This window comes from Schistocerca serialis, chromosome 3, assembly GCF_023864345.2.
Source record: "Schistocerca serialis cubense isolate TAMUIC-IGC-003099 chromosome 3, iqSchSeri2.2, whole genome shotgun sequence".
NCBI lineage: Eukaryota > Metazoa > Arthropoda > Insecta > Orthoptera > Acrididae > Schistocerca > Schistocerca serialis.
The window spans coordinates 766,364,020-766,391,122 of record NC_064640.1 but is presented as its reverse complement, the minus strand read 5'-3'; the positions used below and the strand labels follow the sequence as shown (position 1 = coordinate 766,391,122).

The 27,103-nt window shown below is 44.7% G+C and overlaps 1 protein-coding gene across 1 annotated transcript in view; it reads left to right on the top strand.

The window, feature by feature from the left end:
- The window catches only part of LOC126471216 (rho GTPase-activating protein 45-like), a 682,307-nt gene that overhangs the window by 590,351 nt on the left and 64,853 nt on the right, over positions 1 to 27,103 (top strand). The window contains exons 15-17 of the mRNA XM_050099339.1: positions 58 to 307; positions 15,995 to 16,256; positions 24,993 to 25,126. Of these exons, the coding sequence (XP_049955296.1) occupies positions 58 to 307; positions 15,995 to 16,256; positions 24,993 to 25,126 (646 nt within the window). The remainder of the gene's footprint in view (positions 1 to 57; positions 308 to 15,994; positions 16,257 to 24,992; positions 25,127 to 27,103) is intronic.

The following is a 27,103-nucleotide window of genomic DNA, read 5'->3' as shown; positions in this document are numbered from 1 at the left end:
CCAGCAAACAGTGGACGGCTTCGTCAATGTACAGAAGCAATAATATGTATGTTGCAGGCTGGCCAAAGAATTCGCTTCTGACGAAGACCTGGACCGGGCGCGGTGCGTACAGAGCTTCCGGGAGCTAGTGGCGCGGCTGCCCAAGTCGCACTACCTGACACTGGCGGCCCTCATGCTGCACCTAAAGAGGGTGGCCGACGAGGCGGACGTCAACAACATGCCCGCCAGCAACCTGGGCATCGTGTTCGGCCCCACGCTGCTGCGCCCAGACGAAAGCATGCCATCCATGAACTCTCTGGTCGATACTGTGAGTACGCTTACTGCTGTATGAGAAAGACTCGATTAAATTAACCTGTCCACCGTACTCCCACATTAGACTTTTCCTTCACTCTAGAGATCGGAAGTAGGATATACAGTCGTGAGCAACTGAACTGAATTGGTAGTAGAGCATAGTATCTACACTACTGGCTATTAAAATTGCTACACCACGAACATGACGTGTTACAGACGCGAAATTTAACCGACAGGAAGAAGATGATATGATATGCAAATGACTAGCTTTTCTGAGCATTCAAACAAGGTTGGCGCCGGTGGCGACACCTACAACGTGTTGACATAAGGAAAGTTTCCAACCGATTTCCCATACACAAACAGCTGTTGACCGGCGTTGTCTGGTGAAACGTTGTTGTGATGCCTCGTGTAAGGAGTAGAAATGCGTACCATCACGTTTCCGACTTTGATAAAGGTTGGATTGTAGCCTATCGCGATTGCGGTTTATCCTATCGCGACATTGCTGCTCGCGTTGGTCTAGATCAAATGGTTCAAATGGGTCTGAGCACTATAGGAGTTAATAGCTGAGGTCATCAGTCCCCTAGAACTTAGAACTACTTAAACCTAACTAACCTAAGGACATCACACACATCCATGCCCGAGGCAGGATTCGAACCTGCGACCGTAGCGGTCACGCGGTTCCAGACTGAAGCGCCTATAACCGCATGGCCACACCGGCTGGCAGGTCTAGATCCAATGACTGATAGCAGAATGTAGAATCGGTGGGTTCGGAGGGTAATACGGAACGCCGTGCTGGATCCCAACGGCCTCGTATCACTAGCAGTCGAGATGGCAGGCATCTCCTCCGCATGGCTGTAACGGAACGTGTAGCCACGTCTAGATCCCTGAATCAACAGATGGGGACGTCTGCAAGGCAACAACCATCTGCACGAACAGTTCGACGACGTTTGGAGCAGCATGGACTATCAGCTCGCAGACCATGTCTGCGGTTACCCTTGACGCTGCATCACAGACAGGAGCGCCTGCTATGGTGTACTCAACAACGAACGTGGAAGCACGAATGGCAAAACGTCATTTTTCCGAATGAATCCAGGTTCTGTTTACAGCATCACGATGGTCCCATCCATGTCTGGCGACATCGCGGTGAACGCACATTGGAATCGTGTATTCGTCATCGCCATACTGGCGTATCGCCTGGCGTGATGGTAAGGAGTGCCATTGGTTACACGTCTCGATCATTTCTTGTTCACATTGACGGTACTTTGGACAGTGGACGTTACATTTCAGATGTGTTACGACCCGTGGCTTTACCCTTCATTCGATCCCTCCGAGACCCTACATTTCAGCAGGATAATGCACGACCGCATGTTGCAGGTCCTGTACGGGCCTTTCTGAATACAGAAAATGTTTGACTGCTGCCCTGGCCAGCACACTCTCCATATCCCTCACCAATTGAAAACGTCTGGTCAATGTTGGCCGAGCAACTGGCTCGTCACAATACGCCAGTCACTACTCTTGATGAACTAAGGTATCGTGTTGAAGCTGCATGGGCAGCTATACCTGTACACGCCGTCCAAGCTGTGTTTGGTCCAATGCCTAGGCGTATCAAGGCCGTTATTTCGGCCAGAGATGGTTGTTCTGGTTACTTATTTCTCAGTATCTATGCACCCAAATTGCGTGAAAATGTAATTACATTTGTCCAATGAATAACCGTTTATCATCTGCACTTCTTCTTGGTGTAGCAATTTTAATGCCTAGTAGTGTACCTATCATCCTGATTATGAGAGCGACACGTCGTGGCATCGACTCCAGAAGACTTCGAAAGTGTTGAGGAGCCATCCTCAATTATGACCGTTCAGCTGCCGCCCACAACATAATGAAATCGGGCGCAGCTGATTCGAAGAAGCACACGTCTCGCTCGATGGCGTCCCAGATTTACACAATAGGACTGAGATCAAGTACGCTAATGGGATGGGTTGCACAAGCGTGCTCACATGTGTGTGAAGTGTTGCTCAAATCATTCTAACTCAGTTCACGAGTATCGAAATGATACACTGTTCAGTTGAAGGTGCAGGTCACTCGTGTATTGCTGTATACAGGGTGTTACAAAAAGGTACTGCCAAACTTTCAGCAAACATTCCTCACACACAAATAAAGAAAAGATGTTATGTGGACATGTGTCCGGAAACGCTTAATTTCCATGTTAGAGCTCATTTTAGTTTCGTCAGTATGTACTGTACTTCCTCGATTCACCGCCAGTTGGCCCAATTGGAGGAAGGTAATGTTGACTTCGGTGCTTGTGTTGACATGCGACTCATTGCTCTACAGTACTAGCATCAAGCACATCAGTACGTAGCATCAACAGGTTAGTGTTCATCACGAACGTGGTTTTGCAGTCAGTGCAATGTTTACAAATGCGGAGTAGGCAGATGCCCATGCGATGTATGGACTAGCACGCGGCAATAGCTGTGGCGCGGTACGTTTGTATCGAGACAGATTTCCAGAACGAAGGTGTCCCGACAGGAAGACGTTCGAAGCAATTGATCGGCGTCTTAGGGAGCACGGAACATTCCAGCCTATGACTCGCGACTGGGGAATATCTAGAACGACGAGGACACCTGCAATGGACGAGTCAATTCTTCGTGCAGTTGACGATAACCCTAATGTCAGCGTCAGAGAAGTTGCTGCTGTACAAGGTAACGTTGACCACGTCACTGTATGGAGAGTGCTACGGGAGAACCAGTTGTTTCTGTACCATGTACAGCGTGTGCAGGTACTATCAGCAGCTGATTGGCCTCCACGGATACACTTCTGCGAATGGTTCATCCAACAGTTTGTCAATCCTCATTTCAGTGCAAATGTTCTCTTTACGGATGAGGCTTCATTCCAACGTGATCAAATTGTAAATTTTCACAATCAACATGTGCCGGCTGACGAGAATCCGCACGCAATTGTGCAATCACGTCATCAACACAGATTTTCTGTGAACGTTTGGGCAGGCATTGTTGGTGATGCCTTGATTGGGCCCCATGTACTTCCACCTACGCTCAATGAAGTATGTTATCATGATTTCATACGGGATACTCTACCTGTGCTGCTAGAACATGTGCCTTTACAAGTACGACACAACATGTGGTTCATGAACGATGGAGCTCCTGCACATTTCAGTCGAAGTGTTCGTACGCTTCTCAACAACAGATCGGTGACCGATGGATTGGTAGAGGTGGACCAATTCCATGGCCTCCACGCTCTCCTGACCTCAACCCTCTTGACTTTTATTTATGGGGGCATTTGAAAGCTCTTGTCTACGCAACCCCGGTACCAAATGTAGAGACTCTTCGTACTCGTATTGTGGACAGCTGTGATACAATACGCCATTCTCCAGGGCTGCATCAGCGCATCAGGGATTCCATGCGATGGAGGGTGGATGCATGTATCCTCGCTAACGGAGGACATTTTGATCATTTCCTGTAACAAAGTGTTTGAAGTCACGCTGGTACGTTCTGTTGCTGTGTGTTTCCATTCCATGATTAATGTGATTTGAAGAGAAGTAATAAAATGAGCTCTAACATGGAAAGTAAGCGTTTCCGGACACATGTCCACATAACATATTTTCTTTCTTTGTGTGTGAGGAATGTTTCCTGAAAGTTTGGCCGTACCTTTTTGTAACACCCTGTATGAACAATGGGACTCAGATTTTCAGGTAGTAATGTGAGGCGATGGTAGGAGTAGCCCCTTTCCATACATGTAAACCGATCGCATGAGAATAACTCCATCACGTGCCTCCACTGTGGCTTGTTACCAAGTGTGACACATCGTCTGATACTATCTTGGACGTATCCATTCTCTGCCACTGGTGTGTGTGTGTGTGTTTGTGTGTGTGTGTGTACTAACGTGTACCTAGACTCATCAATCCTGGTATTGTTTCTGCAGCCATGTTAATATATGTGCTCTTTTACGCGTACTTAGCCAGAAGTATTATCGTACTCCAAAACATCCGAACGATCTTAACTGTCTCTGGAACATATGTGTAATTTCGTGTGATTTAAAATGCGTTCGCCTGATTTGCATGCTGGTTTTCCTGCAGTTCCTCTGATCTTCTTACGGAACAGTCGTTTTATTCCACAAAATGCTGACCGCAAGAGATCACTAGAGGTCACTGCTCTTTATAGCAATCAGTCTATATGAAAATTAATACCATCTTACTACAAATATTGTTGCTAGAGTTGAGACAGTCCGTAGCGTTTGTAAACTAAACTTTATTACAAATTAGTGACTGTTTCAAATGTACCACCAACCTCATTCGTATCTACTAAAAAAATAACACCAGTAACTCACTCACATAAATCATTCAGTAATTCTTGGTTGAAACTAAATATTTTTATGAAAGAAATAAAGAATACTTAGACTTATATAGTTCTGTGAAAATTCCAAATAGCCGGCCACTGTGGCCGAGCGGTTCTAGGCGCTTCAGTCCGGAATTGCGCTGCTGCTACGGTCGCAGGTTCGAATCCTGCCTCGGGCATGAATGTGTGTGATATCCTTAGGTTAGTTCGCTGTAAGACAAGTAGTTATAAGTCTAGGGGACTAGTCCCATAGCACTTAGAACCATTTGAACCAATTCAAAATATTTTTGCTCTCTTAAGTCTTTCCGACCATCTATTAACCAGAGGCGAGGTACTGGCAGAAGTAAAGCTGCGAGGACGGGGCGTTAGTCGTGCTTGGGTAGCTCAGTTGGTAGAGCACTTGCCCGCGAAAGGCAAAGGCCCCGAGTTCGAGTCTCGGTCCGGCACACAGTTTTAATCTGCTAGGAAGTTTCACCTATCAACCGATGTTAACTTGGCGACAGGTTTTTGATAAACTGGTTAAAAAACTAATCAGTGAAAAAAAAAAACATGATTAACATCAGCAAGCGCCATATAGAATCCGCAACATGAAAAACCTATTTCTAGTAATGCACTATAATCATGATATGTCGTGATTCTATGTGCAGTTTCAAATTCCGTTATTGCCCTAGTTATCTAGCACCAAGTGACACTAAAAGTCTTAAGGTACTCATATGCATATGTTTGAAATTTGTGTGAGAAAACGAACTGTTTTGTTGTCAATCTGGATTCAGACGCAATTGCCAAGAAACCAAAATTTCGTGCCTAACCGAGAATCGATCAAGGCACCGATTTTCATTGTTGACTAGGCATAAAGACATGTGAAACATCAAACTTTTCACCAATATCAGTTAATAAGTCAGAACTTGAAAATAAATGACGAATTTTCTTCTGCCCCAAAATCCTATCAAGCGCCTATTGTCCTTCTTAACTTAACTAACCACAAAAGATTTTTAATATATTTTCATTCGCAAGTAAAAAGTGTGTTTATAATTGGAATTCAGTGAAGTAAATTTTTATGACTGTCGGGGGATCGAGCACATCACATAATTGGATTATTATCTAAGCACAATGAGATTCTGGAAACATCCCCCAGGCTGTGGCTAAGCCATGTCTCCACAATATCCTTTGTTTCAGGAGTGCTAGTTCTGCAAGTTTCGCAGGAGAGCTTCTGTAAAGTTTGGAAGGTAGGAGACGAGATACTGGCAGAAGTAAAGCTCTGAGTACCGGACGTGAGTCGTGCTTCGGTAGCTCAGATGGTAGAGCACTTGCCCGCGAAAGGCAAAGGTCCCGAGTTCGAGTCTCGGTCGGGCACACAGTTTTAATCTGCCAGGAAGTTTCATATCAGCGCACACTCCGCTGCAGAGTGAATATCTCATTCTGGAAACATCCCCCAGGCTGTGGCTAAGCCATGTCTCCACAATATCATTTCTTTCAGGAGTGCTAGTTCTGCAAGTTTCGCAGGAGAGCTTCTGTAAAGTTTGGAAGGTAGGAGACGAGATACTGGCAGAGGTAAAGCTGTGAGTACCGGACGTGAGTCGTGCTTCGGTAGCTCAGATGGTAGAGCACTTGCCCGCGAAAGGCAAAGGTCCCGAGTTCGAGTCTCGGTCGGGCACACAGTTTTAATCTGCCAGGAAGTTTCATTTTGATACTACTTCTCTACCATTCCACTCTCGAATGGCGCGTGGGAAAAAGGAACACTTAAATCTTTCCGTTCGAGCTCTGATTTCTCTTATTTTATTATGATGATCATTTCTCCCTACGTAGGTGGGTGTCAACAAAAAATTTACGCATTCGGAAGAGAAAGTTGGTGATTGAAATTTCGTAAATAGATCTCGCTGCAAAGAAAACCGCCTTTGTTTCAATGACTGCCAACCCAACTCGCGTATCCCATCAGTGACACTCTCACCCCTTTTGCGCGATAACACGAAACGAGCTGCCCTTCTTTGCACTTTCTCGATGTCCTCCGGCAATCCTACCAGGTAAGGATCCCATACCGCGCAGCAATATTCCAGCGGAGAACGGACAAGTGTAATATAGGCTGTCTTTTTAGTGGGTTTGTCGCATCTTCTAAGTGTTATACCAACAAAGCGCAGTCTTTGTTTCGCCTTCCCCAGAATATTATGTATGTGGGCTTTCCAGTTTAAGTTGCTCGTAATTGTAATTCCTAGGTATTTAGTCGAATTGGTACCCCTTAGATTTGTGTGATTTATCGTATACCCAAAATTTATCGGATTTCTTTTAGTACCCATGTGGATGACCTCGCACTTTCCTTTGTTTAGTGTTAATTGCCACTTTTCGCACAATAAAGAAATTCTCTCTAGATCTTTTCTAATTGGAATTGATTGTCTGATGATTTTACTAGACTGTAATTACAGCGTCATCTGCAAACAATGTAAGGGGACTGCTCAGATTATCACCTAGATCACTTATGTAAATCAGGAACAGCAGAGGGCCTATGACACTACCATACGGAACGCCAGACATCACAGCTGTTCTACTCGATGATTTAGCGTCTGTCACTACGAACTATTTGTACTGTATATTACAAAATGTGCTGTAACTGATGGCCATCAATCTCATTGCAAGCAGGATATTGTCGAACATGATTCTGACGCACGCTGACAAATATCCTTGGTGTGTTTCGAATAACGTCAGAGGTAGCTACAATTCTGGCAATTAATTCCATCTCCGTATCCACTAGGTTCTCATACACAAGTGACTCAAGTGACTTTACCTATACCCATAGGATAAAATCAGGCGGACTCAGGTCAGGTGACCTCGCAGGCCACTGAATAGGACATCCCCTTCAAATCCAGCGACCACGATATCCGCACTGAAGTGAGGCGGTGCACAATGTTGTAACCACATCCTCTCACGAACAGCCAAGGGTGGCCACTCAGACGGCTAGGTAGAAGATACAGTATAATGAAATTGTCCTCTTTGTTTCCTTGGGGGAAATAAAGAATGTATACGTGAATAAACAACACAGTACGTGTATACTTGTAAGTGTGTTAGTTGTGCATCAGCTGGAAAACAGTAATTCTAGACAAAGCGGTAGACAAGTTTATTTTCATATCTCCTTAAGCTGGCTTCTCCGACCCGAGGGTCACTTCCTCGAGTTGTCCGTGCGGTTCTAGGCGCTACAGTCTGGACCCGAGCGACCGCTACGGTCACAGGTTCGAATCCTGCCTCGGGCATGGATGTGTGTGATGTCCTTAGGTTAGTTAGGTTTAATTAGTTCTAAGTTCTAGATGACTGATGACCCCAGAAGTTAAGTCGCATAGTGCTCAGAGCCATTTGAACCATTTGAAACTCGAGTTGTTCAGTGGTGCATCTGTATATCCTCTCGAATTTTTGCACGCTCGTACGGAAACGCCCTGTATGTATACAATAATATGAATAGTCCGAACGCCATATTTGATGTTGTTCTCATAAACTAATAACTCATAGTTTACAACCAATTAAAGTTTTTGTAAGTGATATAACGCGATACCCACAGATTGCAATTTTATCACTTTAACTCCAACGCAATCTTTGAGCTGCTATTACCAAATTGTTTGGTGTGATAAGTGATGTAACATCTTTGCGTCAAAACACACTATAGCCGGAGCAGCATGGACTGTAATTGTACTTTTAATCTCTGAAAACGCCGTTGTTATTACTACGTACGATGTATCGAGACAAAATACGTACCACCGACATTCGAAACAATACTTACGAGTAAACTATTTATGAAATCTTTCTGCTCATCCTGAACTTGTTTAAACAGTTGTAAGCTGTCTTCTAAAATAATACCTTCATAATATTGATCGCATAATGGTTTAAACTCTAGATATTTAACATGTGTGTGGTATAATCCACAGCAGAGTTTAATGGAACGATCAATTTGGCCCAAATATCCATAAACTGAGCCCAGTTATCTGCTGTAAATAAGAGAAAACGGGTTTCATTATCGATATTGCACTAACCATATCAGTGAAACAGTGATTTAAATCTCTTTTCATATTTTTCAGAGTATGTCGTTGGAAATGAATTTGACTTTCGTGGTAGTGCTCGCCACCTTGTAAGACACTTCGTTTCCTGCTGTCTACATCTACAGCTATATTCTGCAAACCACTGTGAAGTGCATCGCGGGTGCTACTTTCAACTATGTCAGTTATTAAGGTTTATCCCGTTTCATTCATGTATAGATTGCGGAAAGAATGATTGCTTAAAGCCCTCTTTGTACGGTGTAACAAGTGTAATCTTGTCTTTGCGTTCTCTGTGGGAGCAATATGTACCGGTTTGTAGTATATTCCTAGATTCGTCACTTAAAGTTGCCTCTAGAACCATTCTATTTAGGTTTTCACAGAATATTTTGCGTCTTCAAAGTGTTCCAGAAATGTTGCGACAAATTTAGAGAGGTTCAGAGGATGTCTTGAGGAACAAATCGAGAATAGGAACAATTATTAGAAGACATCATCTAACGACGCTACAGAGCGTCGAAGTTAAAGCTCCGGCGCCGGCCGCGGTGGTCTAGCGGTTCTAGGCGCTCAGTCCGGAACCGGGGGACTGCTACGGTCGCAGGTTCGAATCCTGCCTCGGGCATGGATGTGTGTGATGTCCTTAGGTTAGTTAGGTTTAAGTAGTTCTAAGTTCTAGGGGACTGATGACCACAGATGTTAAGTCCCATAGTGCTCAGAGCCATTTGAACCATTTTAAAGCTCCGGCGCTTGAGAATAGGCCACCCCTTCGTCACTTAACATGGCTTCATACGTTGACAGATCATTGGCGGTACGTCTCGCAATGTCGTTTGTTAGTCAGTGACTGCTACTGATTGACACAGTCGCCAGGGGAGAAGATGGAGCTAGCTCCTACGTAGACAGGCCTTGTCTCTTATGAATGTGATGCCTTGTTGGATGACGATTACGGACACGGGTTTCCATCTGCGGTTTATTTTTCTCCTGAATACCGAAGAAAGGGAGATTTGAGAGGGTTCCAGGAAAAAATTATACAGCGGATGGAAACCATTGTTCGAAAACGTCATCCACCGAGGCAACAGAGCATCGCTTTCATCCGAGACCAGGCATGTCTAGGCAGCAGCTAGCTCCGTCTTCTCCACTGGTGACCGTGGCAATCAGTCGCCATCAAGGAATAACAAGCAACTTTGCAAGACGTTCCGCCTACGGTCAGTCAACGTACAAACTCATGTTTTCTGTGGAAGAGGTGGTCTAGTGGAAGGTGCCAATGCCAATAACTTCGACACTCCATAGCGTTGTTGGATGATGTTTCCGGACTTCCATTCCTATCCTCAATATGTCCCTCAAGACACTGTCTCCATCCCGTCGAAGTCTGTGGCAAGATTTTTTGAGACAACCTGTATATTTAATCGTCTATCAGCTCAGTTCTTTCAACATCTCCGTCGCACTCTTTCATGATTCTGATTAACCTGAGACCATTCGTGCTGCCCTTCTTTCTTTACATTCAATGTGCACTGTAAGTTACATTTGCGACGGGTCCCATACATTAGAGCAATATTCTACTATGGCTCGTATGAGTGTTTTCTATGAAATCTCCTTTGCCGACTGTTGCAATGTTTTTGTATTCTAAGAATGAACCAAGGTTGTCATCTGCTGTACCTACGACTAAGCCTATGTGAACGCTCCAGTTCATATCCTTACAAATTGTTACACCCTAGTATTAGTATGACTCGACCGACTCTCACTGTGAACCATTGATATTGTAGTCAAAAGATACTAGATTTTCTCATTTTGTAAAGCACAAAAATTTCATATTTTTTTAAAATTTCAAGCAAGTGGCCAATTTTTGCTCCAGTTTGAAATGTTATCAAGAACTGGCTAAATATTTGTGCAGATTTTTTCAGACAGTACTTGATTACAGACAACTGCACCACCTGCCATAAATCTAAAGTTACTGTTAACATTATTTGCAAAGTCATTAATGGACAACAAGAACGCCGAGCGGGATTGGCCGAGCGGTCTAGTGCGCTGCAGTCATGGACTGTGTGGTTGGTCCCGGCGGAGGTTCGAGTCCTCCCTCGGGCATGGGTGTGGGTCTTGCTTGGTCCTTAGTATAATATAGGTTAAGTAGTGTGTAAGGTTAGGGACTGATGACCTTAGCAGTTAAGTCCCATAAGATTTCACACACATTTGAATTTTTTATTTTTTTATTTATTTTTTTTACAACAAGAACAGTAAGGGTCCCAACACCCTTCCCTGGGGCACGTCGGAGACTATTTCCACGTGTTTTGTTGACTCTCCCTCTAAGACACGTTGTCTGATGAGAAGTATCCGGACTCAATGCGGAACTGTCCACTAGATGTCACGAGAGGCTGATCCGCCAACATAAAAGGAGGCGATAGTTATTTTGTTGTTAGTAGACAAGCAGTAACGGCAAAACGGATCGGACGGAAGAGCTCCTGAACTTCGAACGTGGACCAATCACTGCGTGTCACCTGGGTGACAATTCCGTCAGGGACAGTATCAATCCTTCTGAAGTCCCCATATTGATTGTTGGTGGTTCGATTGTCAGTTGCAAACGCGAAAGAATAACCACACCTAAACCTAGACGAAGCAGACCTCACGTGCTGACGCACAGGGAATGTCAAGTTTTGCGAAGATTGGTTGTAAGAATCGCACGAAATCCGCGCAAGAAATCACTCGTGAATTGCAAAGTGCTGAAAGCGACCCAGCTAGCACAGTGACTGTGCCTAGGGACAGTTAATAAAATGTTCCGGGCTAATATGACGTGGTCGAATCGATTTCACATTTAAATCAAACTTTTCAAGGGGGTCGTAGCTTCTTTGAGTGCCAGATTCACACCCTTGAACGTTACTGACTGCAGCAAAATTCCGTTTACTCGTGCTTCCACGCAGTGGAGTGACTTTACATGTTTTGAATACCCGAGCGCAATTGGCCGCTGTCGACTGTCGCCGTCGGCTGTTGCTATCACCCCATGGAAGAAGACTGGTACACATCTTCTTCAGCACAAGAATCCGGATATCATCCAATTTCACCCTTCCTCCTTCCTATTGAAATTCCTGGGGTGTTTTACAATCTCTTAAGGCCTCTCAGTACAGCCTTTCATGGTATCTGCTTCTGGCTGCCAGTGCTTCAGTCCTATGAAAATCACGGGGTTGGAACTTAAAAAGTGGCAACTATTTATTCACAACCGATACTAAAGAATTACATGTTTTCATCTGTTACTGTCCTTCAAAGTAGTCACTAGCGTTGCGTTGAATTCGTTGCCAGCGATGTGGAAGGCGTAGTATACCGTTAGCACAGCCTGTTCTCTTGGTGGTGCGAATGGAGCTGTCTACTGCCTGTCGAATCTCTGGAACAGTTCTGAAGCGAATGCCACGAAGTGGTTCCTTCGTCTTTGGAATCAAATCAAAGTCATAATGACTATCCTGTGGATAGTACAGTACTTCGCATCTATTTCTGCATTTACGTCAAGTCATGCGGAACCCATCGTGATGCTATTTTTCGCATGCCCAGGCGTTCCTTCAGGATGCGAAGCATAGTCGTATGCGCGAATCCTGTTTCGTAGGCGAGCTCGAGAATCGTATGGCGTCGATCACTGTCCACTAACCCGGCAACTGCATGCACTTCTTCTTAAGAGACGCTAGGACGACCTGCCCGATGCATGTCTGCCACAGTTCGCCGACCTTCGTTGAAGGCTTTTACCCAATGTGACACTGTTCTGTACGGCAATGCCGATTCGCCACATACCTCTTGAAGACCTTGATGACACTGTTGTGCTGTACGACCCCTGGCACATTCAATCTTGATCCAACTCCGTTGTTCCTGTTTCGAAAACATAGTGACACCATTAGGTTAGACAGCTCGCTCACAAGTGACTGTGTTTCCCTCGATTGTGCGCACGCCGGTGACATAGGACGTGCGAGTCCATTTGCCCGTAGGTAAGGTAGGTATGTCAACAACGTGTGCTATCAGCGACAATAGTAGATTCCATTGCATGGTGTCTCCACAGCAGTGTTGCCACTATTTACGTTTCAACCTACGTATTGTGGCGGTCTCCTGGCTGCAAAGCATTCCACAACAGCTGATCTGTGAAACTCTTCTCTTCTGCAAGTGCCCTTGTGCTCTCTTAGTCGTTTCTTGACCGTTCTTTTTGTAGCACCCACGTACACCTCCCCACAACTACACGGAATCCTATAAATCCCAGGTTTTCGCAGCGGTTGGCGAGCATTCTTGGCAAATTTTAGGTGGTCTTTTATCTTCCAGGTGGGTTTGTATATTACCGCGATGTTCCGTGTTTCCGAGATTTTTCCTATGCGATCAGTAACGCATAGTCAGTTATATGCAGTATGCGGAAGCACTCGTAAACGAAATTTTGGTGCAGTCAGTAGTAACCCAGGATGTCAATCGGACATTCAAAAAAGCTACGATCCTCCTTTGAAATGTCCTCTGCAGATGGGGGCGAAAGGTTGGGTTTAAATATGGAATCCATAATAGCCCAGAAAATTTTATTAGCTGAGACATTTCCAACCTTGAAAGTTTACATTTTGCACTGAAGAGCCAAAGAAACTGGTACGCCTGCCTAATATCTTGTAGAGCCCCCGCGAGCACGCAGAAGCGTCGCAACACGACGTGTCATGGACTCCACTAATATCTAGAGGGAACTGACACCATGAATCCGGCAGGGCTATCCATAAATCCGTAAGAGTACGAGGGGGTAGAGATCTCTCCTGAACAGTACATTGCAATGCATCTCAGATATGCTCAATAATATTCATGTCCGGGGAGTTTGGTGGCCAGCTGCAGTATTTAAGCCGCGCGGGATTAGCCGAGCGGTCTAAGGCGCTGCAGTCATAGACTGTGCGGCTGGTCCCGGCGGAGGTTCGAGTCCTCCCTTGGGCTTGGGCGTGTGTGTTTCTCCTTAGGATAATTTAGGTTAAGTAGTGTGTAAGCTTAGGGACGGATGACCTTAGCAGTTAAGTCCCATAAGAATTGACACACATTTGAACATTGGAAGTGTTTAAACGAAGAAGAGTCTTCCTGGAGCCATTCTGTAGCAATTCTGGGCATGTGGGGTGTCGCATTGTTCTCCTGGAACCGCCCAAGTCCGTCGGAAATCACAATGGACATGAATGGCTGCAGGTGATTGGACAGGATACTTACCTACGAGTCACCTGTCAGAGTCGTATATAGACGTATGAGGGGTCCCATAGCACTCCAACTGCACACGGCCCCCAGCATTACAGATCATCTTGAACACTACCCTGCCGACATGAAGGGTCCATTGATTAATGAGGCTGTCCTCATACCTGTACACGTCCATCCGCTTGATACAATTTGAAACGAGAGTCTTCCGACCAGGCAACATGTTTCCAGTCATCACCAGTCCAATGTCGATGTTGATGGGCCCAGGCGAGGCGTTACGTTTGGGACCTGCAGTCGTCAAGGGTACACGAGTGGACCTTCGGCTCCGGAAGCCCGTGTAAGTGATGTTTCATTGAAAGGTTCGTACGCTCCACTTGCTGATGGCCCAGCATTGAAATCTGCAGTAATTTGCGGAAGGGCTGCACTTCTGTCACGTTGAGGGATTCTCTTCAGTCGTCGTTGGTCCCGTTCTTGCAAGGCTTTTTTCCGGCCGCAGCGATCTTGGAGATTTCATGTTTTGCCAGATATCTGATATTCACGGTGCACTCGTGAAATGGTCGTAGGGGGAAAATCCCCGCTTTGTCGCTACCGCGGAGAATCTGTGTCCCATCCGCTCGTGCCCCGACTATAGCACTACGTTCAAACCCACTTAAATCTTGATATCATGCCATTGTAGCATCAGTAACCTATCTAACAACTGCGCCAGAGACTTGTTGTCCTATATAGGCGTTGCCAACCGCAGCGACGTATTCTCCCTGTTTACACATCTCTGTATTTGAATAAGCATACCTATATCAGTTTCTTTGGCACTTCAGTGTGTAATGAGACTGTTGCTGTTGTGGTCTTCAATCCTGAGACTGGTTTGATGCAGCTCTCCATGCTACTCTATCCTGTGCAAGCTTCTTCATCTCCCAGTACCTACTGCAGCCTAAATCCTTCTGAATCTGCTTAGTGTATTCATCTCTCGGTCTCCCTCTTCGATTTTTACCCTCCACGCTGCCGTCCAATACTAAATTGGTGATCCCCCGATGTCTCAGAACATGTCCCACCAACCGATCCCTTCTTCTAGTCAACTTGTGCCACAAGCTCCTCTTCTCCCCAATTCTATTCATACCTCCTCATTAGTTATATGATCGACCCATCTAATCTTCAGCATTCTTCTGTAGCACCATATTCCGAAAGCTTCTATTCTCTTCTTGTCCAAACTATTTATCGTCCATGTTTCACTTCCATACATGGCTACACTCCATACAAATACTTTCAGAAACGACTTCCTGACACTTAACTCTATACTCGATGTTAACAAATTTCTCTTCTTCAGAAACGCTTTCCTTGCCATTGCCAGTCTACATTTTATATCCTCTCTACTTCGACCATCATCAGTTATTTTGCTCCCCAAATAGCAAAACTCCTTTAATACTTTAAGTGTCTCATTTCCTAATCTAATTCCCTCAGAATCACACGACTTAATTCGACTACATTCCATTATCTTCGTTTTGCTTTTGTTGATGTTCGTCTTATACCCTCCTTTCAAGACACTGTCCATTCCATTCAACTGCACTCCCAAGTCCTTTGCAGTCTCTGACTGAATTACAATGTCATCTCCGAACCTCAAAGTTTTTATTTCTTCTCCATGGATTTTAATACCTACTCCGAACTTTTCTTTTGTTTCCTTTACTGCTTGCTCAATATACAGATTGAATAGCACCGGGGAGAGGATACAACCCTGTCTCACTCCCTTCCCTACCACTGCTTCCCTTTCATACCCCTCGACTCTTATAACTGCCATCTGGTTTATGTACAAATTGTAAGTCGCCTTTCGCTCCCTGTATTTTACCCCTGCCACCATCAGAGTTTGATAGAGAGTATTCCAGTCAACATTGTCAAAAGCTTTCTCTAAGTCTACAAATGCTAGAAATGTAGGTTTGCCTTTCCTTAATCTTTCTTCTAAGATAAGTCGTAAGGTCAGTATTGCCTCACGTGTTCCAACATTTCTACGGAATCCAGACTGATCTTTCCCGAGGTCGGCTTCTATCACTTTTCCATTCGTCTGTAAAGAATTCGTGTTAGTATTTTGCGGCTGTCACTAAAGAGTTAAAAAGAAGGGGGTACATTGGTCCTCACAAGCCTCACATGGGTAACGACGCTCGATACGGTGTATTCAGCTGCCTTTCTGTTGTGGGCTGTCAGGCGCAGAATTCGCGCGCGGTGGAGCTGATGATCCGACTGAGCGACGAGCTGTTCAGCAGCGAGGAGGTGTGGGAGGCGCGCCAGAAGCAGCTCAAGATGCGAGAGCGGCTGGCGCAGGCACAGGCGCAGCAGAAGGCGGCGCGCGGCGGCTCCTTCCGGCTGCCCGGCACCTCGCGCTCCCACCACGAGCCCGACGCCAAGCCGCGGCCCAAGCCGGACCCGCCGCCGCAGCCGCCGCCTCAGCAGCAGCAATCTCACCCTGGTGCGTACCACCCTCTGCCGCTCTCAAGTGCATGGCAGACGCTACTTCCCATTGTATCACCTATTAGAACATGTCTCTCTTTACTTAACGTACGGAATCCGATAAGAAAATTACTTAAACGCCTCTTTGCGCATTGTAGACAGTCTAATATTGTCTTCACGATCACTATGGGGGCGATACTTAAGAGACTGTACTACAAAGGGGTTGTAATTAAACTTTCGCTACTTGAGCAGGTACAGTCGGAAAACTATTTACCGTGTGGGTACACAACTTTACAGGAATGACGTTCAGACTGTGCGCTGCAAGATTTGCGTAGTTATAGTTCAATTCTTTTATCTTGGCGGCTCGCGCATGCCCGCCCAGACGCGGGAGATTCCTGCGTTGCCAGTTGCACGCGCCAAGAGAAGAAGCGCCATAGTAAAGTATAGTTCGCAAACTTACGTTTAGGGGGGAGCGTGCAGTTTATGAAGTAAAGCCACCACGGCCGCATTAACCCTTTCGCTGCTTCAGAGATGTGCTCCCCACATTCCGCGCTGTGCGCAATTTTGTCATCACTGCATTGCTCGCCTGTGCAGACACCTGGTGTTCCGACTGCTTTGACACACTTATCATTCGATTTCACAAAAACTATTTGTCCCAAAGTTTGATTTTTACACATCTTCTTGACTGATACCTTCCCCCCATAAATGACTTAATTTTGTTTCGATGTTCAACGCAGTTGTGCAGCATTAAATGTAGTAAACCATTGCACAAAATTTTGAAGAGTTTGCAGAGGTAAAAGTCCACAGCGTATACTTTCCGTATGATCGATTTTAGTTGCCACTAGAAATTTCAAAAAATTACATTCAAAGGAATAAAATTCATGAAGTAAGTCACTTCGATATGGTTTTTAAATAAAGAAAATATTAAGCGTCGAATAAGATTTGAACTTGGAACGTTTTGCTTAGCAGCTTTTCTTTCTTTTTTTTTATTTTTAATATCATTTTGTTCGCTTTTGTTCGTTGCATCTGCTCGGTGCGGACGTCGTAAGACATCCGTTTAAGTTCGTTATTGATCGATTAACTCAGTTTTTTCAGTTTTTTTTATTACGGAGGGCAGCTAACCCTCTTACCGAACACGCTGAGCTACCGTGCCAGCGAGCAGCTAAACACTTTAACCGTTATGCTAACGCAGCTCGTCGTTCAACAGAAATTGTGGACGAGAACTTTACAAAGTGACGCAAAATACCGACAAACACTGTTGGTGTGACTATGAATTACTCACGTTTCGTCGAAGTACAATAGGAAATAAACAATTACCGCTGTTCTTTATTGCGAAAAAGCGGTTGGTGAGAATGAATTTCCTTGCTCTCGCCTGAATTAGGAGGCTTATTGCTTGTTTGGTTTAATTAATTAATAGAATATGGAGCAGTTGGTATAAAGAATGCTTTTTCCAAACTTTCCTTTATAGAAAGTCTGCTATCAAGACATTGATTTTGTTCAATTACTTTATTTATGACTGAACGTTTCTAAAACTGAAAACACTCGTCCGTGCTCTGCACTTCAGTCGAGCTCTGGCAACGTCGTTCTCTGTTCTTTGGCTGACTGTGTGACGTCAGATGCGCAGAACGAACCTAAACTCTGCCGCCGTCGTAAATGACGCGTACTTTAGTAGGGTTAATGCCATGACTTGCCAGGAGACGATGGGACTGGTACAGCGACCTAGCGTTGAAACCTAAGCATCAGTGTGCATTAAAGTTGCCGACAGTCAACTTGGGTCTGGAAAAAATGAGCAGGGCTTTTTCGTAAAGCTGCTTTATCCTAATGTTGTGATCTTTAGTCCGAAGACTGGTTTGATGCAGCTCTCTGTGCTACTCTATCCCGTGTGAGCCTCTTCATTTCTGAATAACTACTGCAGCCTACATCCTTCTGTATATGCTTACTGTATGAACTCATCTCTTGGTCTCCCTCTACGATTTTTACCCCTTACATTTCCCTCCAGTATTAAATTGGTGGCCGGCGTGTGTGGCCGAGCGGTTCTAGGCGCTTCAGTCTGGAACCGCGCGACCGCTACGGTCGCAGGTTCGAATCCTGCCTCGGGCATGGATGTGTGTGATGTCCTTAGGTTAGTTAGGTTTAAGTAATCCTAAGTTCTAGGGGACCGATGACCTCAGATGTTAACTCCCATAGTTCTCAGAGCCACTTGAACCATCATTAAATTGGTGATCCTTTGATTTCTCATAATGTATCGTATCAACCGATCCCTTCTTTTTATTAAGGTGTTCCACAAATTTGTTGTCTCCACAATTCTACTCAGTACCTCTTCATTAGTTACGTGATCTACCCATCTAATCTTCAACATTCTTGTGTAGCACCACATTTCGAAAGCTTCTGTTCTCCTTTCCCCTACATTGTTTATCGTCCATGTTTCACTTCCATATATGGCTATACACCACACAAACACTTCCAGAAAGACTTCCTAACCATTAAATCTATTTTCCATGTTAACAAATTTCTCTTCTTCAGAAACGCTTTTCTTGCCATTGGCAGTCTACATTTTATATCCTGTCTAATTAGGCCATCATCAGCTATTTTGCTGTCCAAATAGCAAAACTCATTGACTCGTTTTCCAATCTAATTCCCTTGGCATCACCTGATTTAATTCGACTACATTCGATTATCCTTGTTTTCCTGTTTCTCATGATGACGACTTCCTCCAGAGTAGTTCCCTCTCGGAGATCCGAATGGGGGAATAATTTAATTCCGAAATATTTTACCCAAGAGGAAGCCATAATCATTTAACCATGGATTATAGCTGCATGCCATCGGGAAAAATTAGAGCTGTAGTTTCCCTTGCTTCACGCCGTTCGCTCTACCAGCATAACAACGCTGTTTTGGTTTATGTTTCAAGGCCAGATCAGTCAGTCATCCAAATTGTTGCCCCTGCAGCTGATAAAAAGGCTGTTGCCTCTCTTCAGGAAGCACACGTTTGTCTGGCCTCTCAACAGACACCCATCCGGTGTGGTTGCACCGACAGTACAGCTATCCGTATGGCTGAGACACGCAAGCCACTTCACCGTCTGCAAGGTCAATGGCTCTTGGGGGATGGGGGTATCCTAACAACAGCAATAGTGCTGCTGTTGGTCGCGAGTATCGACACATTAAAGGAATACGGAGAAGTCCTCTTTCGGCACCGTGGTTGAAGAACATGTTTCGGAAGTTCGAATTAACTGGCGGTTTGGGAATCGCTCTCTGGTGAAGCCGACGGCCACTTGCAAAGCACATTGTTGAACTAGCTGCAGTTGCCATAGCTGATGAAGCTGGACGCAGTGTGTGGTCTTCAACTGGTGTGCGAGCTGTGTCACGGTAGCTAAACATTTCATGGTCCACTGTTTTTTCTGGCAACTGTGGAGCAATCTCTAGTGCGGTTCCAGGCTGCTGTGGACACAGATGGTAGTCACACAAAACAATGTTTATAAGTTGGAACGTAACCGTGGTATGTAATAACAAATTTTACCCTCCTGGACAGAAATTAAAATGTGTTTCTTTTCAATGGTTTATTCGGTAATTGTTCGGTAATTCGATCAAAAAGTCTTGTATCCTGTTTGTATATCGGTTGGATTACACCCAAGGTCCATTGCTCCGGGATTCTTTCTTGACTCCATATCTATCTGATAAATACACTCCTGGAAATTGAAATAAGAACACCGTGAATTCATTGTCCCAGGAAGGGAAACTTTATTGACACATTCCTGGGGTCAGATACATCACATGATCACACTGACAGAACCACAGGCACATAGACACAGGCAACAGAGCATGCACAATGTCGGCACTAGTACAGTGTATATCCACCTTTCGCAGCAATGCAGGCTGCTATTCTCCCATGGAGACGATCGTAGAGATGCTGGATGTAGTCCTGTGGAACGGCTTGCCATGCCATTTCCACCTTGCGCCTCAGTTGGACCAGCGTTCGTGATGGACGTGCAGACCGCGTGAGACGACGCTTCATCCAGTCCCAAACATGCTCAATGGGGGACAGATCCGGAGATCTTGCTGGCCAGGGTAGTTGACTTACACCTTCTAGAGCACGTTGGGTGGCACGGGATACATGCGGACGTGCATTGTCCTGTTGGAACAGCAAGTTCCCTTGCCGGTCTAGGAATGGTAGAACGATGGGTTCGATGAAGGTTTGGATGTACCGTGCACTATTCAGTGTCCCCTCGACGATCACCAGTGGTGTACAGCCAGTGTAGGAGATCGCTCCCCACACCATGATGCCGGGTGTTGGCCCTGTGTGCCTCGGTCGTATGCAGTCCTGATTGTGGCGCTCACCTGCACGGCGCCAAACACGCATACGACCATCATTGGCACCAAGGCAGAAGTGACTCTCATCGCTGAAGACGACACGTCTCCATTCGTCCCTCCATTCACGCCTGTCGCGACGCCACTGGAGGCGGGCTGCACGATGTTGGGGCGTGAGCGGAAGACGGCCTAACGGTGTGTGGGACCGTAGCCCAGCTTCATGGAGACGGTTGCGAATGGTCCTCGCCGATACCCCAGGAGCAACAGTGTCCCTAATTTGCTGGGAAGTGGCGGTGCGGTCCCCTACGGCGCTGCGTAGGATCCTACGGTCTTGGCGTGCATCCGTGCGTCGCTGCGGTCCGGTCCCAGGTCGACGGGCACGTGCACCTTCCGCCGACCACTGCCGACAACATCGATGTACTGTGGAGACCTCACGCCCCACGTGTTGAGCAATTCGGCGGTACGTCCACCCGGCCTCCCGTATGCCCACTATACACCCTCGCTCAAAGTCCGTCAACTGCACATACGGTTCACGTCCACGCTGTCGCGGCATGCTACCAGTGTTAAGGACTGCGATGGAGCTCCGTATGCCACGGCAAACTGGCTGACACTGACGGCGGCGGTGCACAAATGCTGCGCAGCTAGCGCCATTCGACGGCCAACACAGCGGTTCCTGGTGTGTCCGCTGTGCCGTGCGTGTGATCATTGCTTGTACAGCCCTCTCGCAGTGTCCGGAGCAAGTATGGTGGGTCTGACACACCGGTGTCAATGTGTTCTTTTTTCCATTTCCAGGAGTGTATGTGGATTCGCTTATGTGACCAGTTCCTCTATTTTTCAACATTCTGCAATTATTCCTTCAGTTCCTGGTGCTTTTAAGTTTTTTTAGACAGTGCACTATTTACTGTACTTCCTCTAATGTGAGTTCTCCTGTTCAGTAAATGGCTCTGAGCACTATGGGACTTAACTACTGAGGTCATCAGTCCCCTAGAACTTAGAACTACTTAAACCTAACTAAGCTAAGGACATCACACACATCCATGCCCGAGGCAGGATTCGAGCCTGCGACCGTAGCGGTCGCGCGGTTCCAGACTGTAGCGCCTAGAACAGCTCGGCCACCCCGGCCGGCAGTTCTCCTGTCTCTGGATCTGCAGTGTAATAGAGTGGCTGCTTACTCCTGGTAGGATTGCCCTCCAGAATTCTAATTTATCTGTCAGCAATTTTCCCTCTTTGTCGCTGCGTGCTGTTGTTTTCGGTCTATATTCATGGGTACCTTCTTTAATTTTCTTTTCAAATTTTCTGCTCTCATTCCTTCGGCAGTGCTCTTCTGTCTCCTCTATCTTCTTCATTACAATTTCGCTTTTTTCCCTCCTACAAACCCTTGCTGCCTCTACTGTCTTTTCATCATATAATACCTGATTTCATCTTGTATTTCGCTATAATTCATCAGTGTTCCTTCGTTTTCTTGTTGCACTGCCTGTCTACATTCATCACACCAGTCTTTATTTCTAAGTATCCTTGTTCCTCCCAGTATTTCATGCACTGTTGTCAGAACGACATTTTTCATAGAGTTACGTCCTTTGTCTATATGTTATTCACCATCTTTTGTTTGTAACTCAGTAGACCTATTTTCTAGCTGATCTACATTCCATTTCTACACTCTGGTACTGTTTCCTTTGGCAGCCATAGAACGCCTCTGTCTCATATTGGCTCCTACTAGATAATGGTTACAATTGGAACTATCTCCTTGCAGTCATGGACTGCGCGGCTGGTCCCGGCGGAGGTTCGAGTCCTCCCTCGGGCATGGGTGTGTGTGTTTGTCCTTAGGATAATTTAGGTTAAGTAGTGTGTACGCTTAGGGACTGATGACCTTAGCAGTTAAGTCCCATATGATTTCACACACATCTGAACATTTTTTTTGAACTAGCTCCTCGGAAAGTGTGCACATTTTCCATAACAGATGCCCACTTCTTCGACACCAATATATGATCTATTTTGTTCCTGGTGTTTTCCAGGTCCCTATGTAGATGTTTTTCCTTGGAAAACAGATTCTAACTGTCTTGAAGTTGTTCGCAGAGGCAAACTGGGCAATCCTCATACCGTTATTATTAGGTTTCTCGTGCAGACTTTCCTCACGATCATGCTTCTGAAAGTCTCTTTTGCCCAGTTTGGCATTTTAGTCATCAAGGACTATTTTGAAGTCATATCTAGGTATTCTCTCACAAACCTCCTGTAGCTCTTCGTAGGAACCATCTACCATATCCTCATCTGATTCTTTTGTTGGTGCATACACATTCAGAATATCATATTGTGTAATTTGCCTTTGATACGCAGAGTACGTATTATGTGGAGTGAAAGCAATTACAGATGTACTCGTACCTTTGGAGACTATAAACAGAGCTCCATGCTCACCTTGTCTTTCATCTATCCCTGAATAATATGGGGAAAATTTATGTTTACGAATCTCACCCCTTCCCTTTCACCTTATTTCCTGAAGTCCAACAGCTACCGTTCCACACCTTAGCGTCTCTTCAGCAATACTATTCATAGCTCCTATCTGTAGCAATGTTCGAACATTTCATGTTCTAAACTTAAGCACCAGTACATCCATATTCCCGTTCCTTGGCGCATTTCGCCTTCATAAGGGAAATCTTACAAACCTTGTTAAATTATTCGTTATTATAGGCTCTTACAAGGTAGGGGTATCGACCCTACACTCAGCGCCAAACCTGAAGGAACAGGCTTTATTTTCAGGGTTAGCTCCCGTAGAGGGGTTGACGTCTTAACCTATGGACCCTACATCCTCTGCCCCCCATCCTATCCTATGGTGTGGTACACTCATAGTCTGGCTCCTCCACTGGGAGCAATCCGGCTTGGGTGATCCTATTAGCAGCTACGCTACAGCCAATAGACCCCCAGGTTCTTCAGAGTTGACAAGCCTCACCACGCGGCACATAAGGTGCCTTCGAGATGGCGGTATCTCCTGGGAAGATCCACTGGACGTCACCAGACAATATTAATTGTTTCCGTTCATCAGTTGTTAATTCCCAGTGTCATAATCCGACAGCCAGAAACTTTATAAATTACATGTGTACAACAGACAATTCGGTATGTTGTTCGCTTCAGCTTAGCGGAAACCGCACCTCGAAATATTTACTCTTTCTTGATATATTATGAGTGGCCTGTTTTACCTGCATTACCCTATACACAGTTTCGATCTTCACACAGGACCATCTGATGCATAGAAAACAACCTACTATTTATATATAGTGCCTGACAAAACTAATTAGCACCCGGAATACATGGTGGGATGTTAATGTAACTTCGTACAAATTCACACCATCGGCGGTTACGTAAATTATTAGAGTTGTAATTCTGTGTGACTGGTAAATAGGCCACCGGTGTGCGTTAATGCTGTTTGTGTTAACTGCTTTTACAAGACCTGGTAGAGTATATAAAGGGAGTGAACAGCGTCAGTGATTACTTTGAAGGATCCGAAGATGCCGCGTACACGTATGAGATAACATTATTAGCATCTGACAGATTTTGAAATCGGCCTCATTGTGGCTCTCCATTTGACCAGGTGGTCGACTCGTGCAGTATCTAGGTTTGTGGGGCACTCGGATTTGCGAGTGGCACGATGTTGGGTCGCATGAAAACGTGAGGGTAAGCTTCCGAGAATCAGCAGAATAAGTGATTTCGAGCAGTTTCAGATTTACTTGAGAAGGGGAGCCCTATGTAATGAGGATGGCGATGCATACACCACAGCAAACATTCGTGCGAATGGATTCGAATTACACTTCGTATAACATTTTTTACTCTTCGGCAATAGTAAGAAAGGTGTTCCACAGTTAATATATTTTTATTTTAAATACGCATTTCGTCGCCAATAGGGTGGCCGTATCGACGTATTGAGGCCGGTCATGATGTAGAAAATACACTACAAGAAAGGCATTATGCTTCAAATTCCAACGTTCCGGTGCGAGTCAAAAAACATGCTACTACATCGAACATATGTCACGCTTAATGACAACGAAGGGAAAGCTACAAGAATTCCAGTGCGTACAGATGGGTCTTTCATACCGCACACCACTTGTAAATGTAATAGGAAGTGATAGAAATGACTCTGAGACACTATGTATCCTCCACCACACATTGCATGATGTGATAAGGAAATGAAGTCACTGCAGGTGAGATTCCCTTTCTTTTAGTTAGAAGTTTTTCTTAGTGTGAGACATTATCTGGTTATGTGCAAACACTTACAGTCTCTTATATCCAATAGTGACTTAATTTTGTAGAATATAATAGTGCTTCCACGCATTCTGTGCCTGGCGATGAAACGCAATGTGACATTATCATTAAACATAAAATGAAATGTGCACCTCACTTTCCTAGTACTTTACTTCTTCGCACTTATGTCTCTGAGTTAGAGAGAACGTTTTCTTATGTACTGCAGGAAACGACATGGCTCCATACGAGTTCCCATACTTCGTGGACATGGACCTCGCGACGGTGTCACAAATTCACAGAAGCGACTCCACACCAAAGATATTCAAAGGTTCACTTAAGGACTACCAAGGACTCGAAGGGGTACGTACCGACAACTTATCACTGTTTCGACGTGACTAGTGCTATGAACCTAACAGGCAATTTCATTACTTACTCATAAATAGCAGTATAATCTTTTTCTGATACGTTCTGGATGTGCCACTTAGTAGATGATTAGAACGTAAAGTGAATGAATGTTATAGACCGTACGATGTTTCTTCATTGTTATGTATATACCATTTACTGCAGCTATGCTATATACACACGAACCCTACCTGTTCACAAGCACTGACTACATTAAAAACAGTAGCCATGTAAACTGAACAGTCTTCCCATATTTCTAAATTGATTATTGGGTGATCAGACGCCAATACTTATATGTGATGGACAAAATTTTTCTTTAGCTCATTGTTTAAAGGAGTATACATTTAACTAAATTTTAATAGATTTACTCGATGCTTGTAGATTTAAATCAATGCAACATTCATTATTTCACTGTCGCTGATAGAAGTTGCTAGAGAGCTCTTTCAAGAGAACAAAATAATGTTCTTGAGGAGGGTTCTGTCTTGGGTATCGTTCGAAATAGGTAATGTGTCTATAGGAACTCTTTATTTCACATGACTATTTCTGTATATTCTCGAATTATTGGCCTTTTGTTCTGCCACACGCAGTATGGCACGAATAGTAATAATCTTAAGATATTTTTGCGAGTACACATTGTGATGCCCTTCTGACAACGACGTATTTAATTCTATCCGCAAGAAAGTCCCCAATCATCTGTGCCTCTGGTTCCATATACAGAAAGCACGTAATTTGTTTACTGAGAGGCGATGTGGAACTGTATGGCCAGCAATCTTCGTAAAAAGAAAAAAAAGCGTCAAATTGAGCCCTCTGAATCTGAAATTTCATTGTTCACAAAACCGATTACACGTGACCACTGTACATCAACACTGTACTGCACACGCAGAAGTAGCTCTGTATGTTACGGTTTCACGACCAAACTGCTGAACCGATTTTCATGGAATTTAGTTGGAGATAACTTCAATCCTGTGGAAGAAGTAGGTAACTTTAGAAAATTGTATTATTTTTTGAGTATTATTAAATATACTCGTGCTTCCGGTTTCTGAAATTTTGGAAACAAATGCTACACCACATACAGAAGCTGGCCAGTTTTTACGGCGAAATATTGTGGAGATAGGATAATAGATTCCGACGGTAAGTCCGAAAATAATATTTAAAATATGACTTCTGGAAAGCCTTAAGAAACATATTGTTAATATTATGTATTTTACGATATGTCTGATTTAGCGCATAGTTCTTAGAGAGCTCGAGTTTTGAAGGGTACTCGAACCCAATAAACCTCGGAGCTGATTCAGATTCGCCGGACTTACAGGTAGTACGTCATGTGACTTAAAGAGTTGGCGACGGCGTTATTTAATGGTGTAAGGTAAACAGACGTCGTGCGTTCACATGTAGAACGTGGTAGGTTTTAGTGAGGCTGCATTTGAATTTAACCCATATCTAACCACTATATACCCAGATATTTAATAAATACTAGCTTATTTACCCACAATAACTCGTCATAGAAAAACTGCACATATGCGAACGCCGTCACGGATAACACCTACTGTACCATACACACATAACAACACCGATTTAGTCTTTCCGATCTACATGAGACGCTCTGCTCGGCCAGCGATATTGATAAATGTCTGCTAGAAGAGCTGTCATTTCTGTTCTCTAATGCATAAAGAGGCTAATAGTCATCCAATAAGTTGCAATAGACGTGAAGTTATCGAGCGAGTAATCGTTTCTGATCAGCATAAACATTTACCTGTTGTCTCTATCACTGTACACCCAGAAAATGCGAGATTGTGATATAATGTCTTTCTTCCGTGAAAATGTTTTGTAAAACTTAATCATTATTTCATCCTGCGTCCCATTGACGTATTTCTACATATTTGACCTTAGATAAGGCCAAAGTTTCGTTGAATATTTCAGCACATTGGTGATATAATT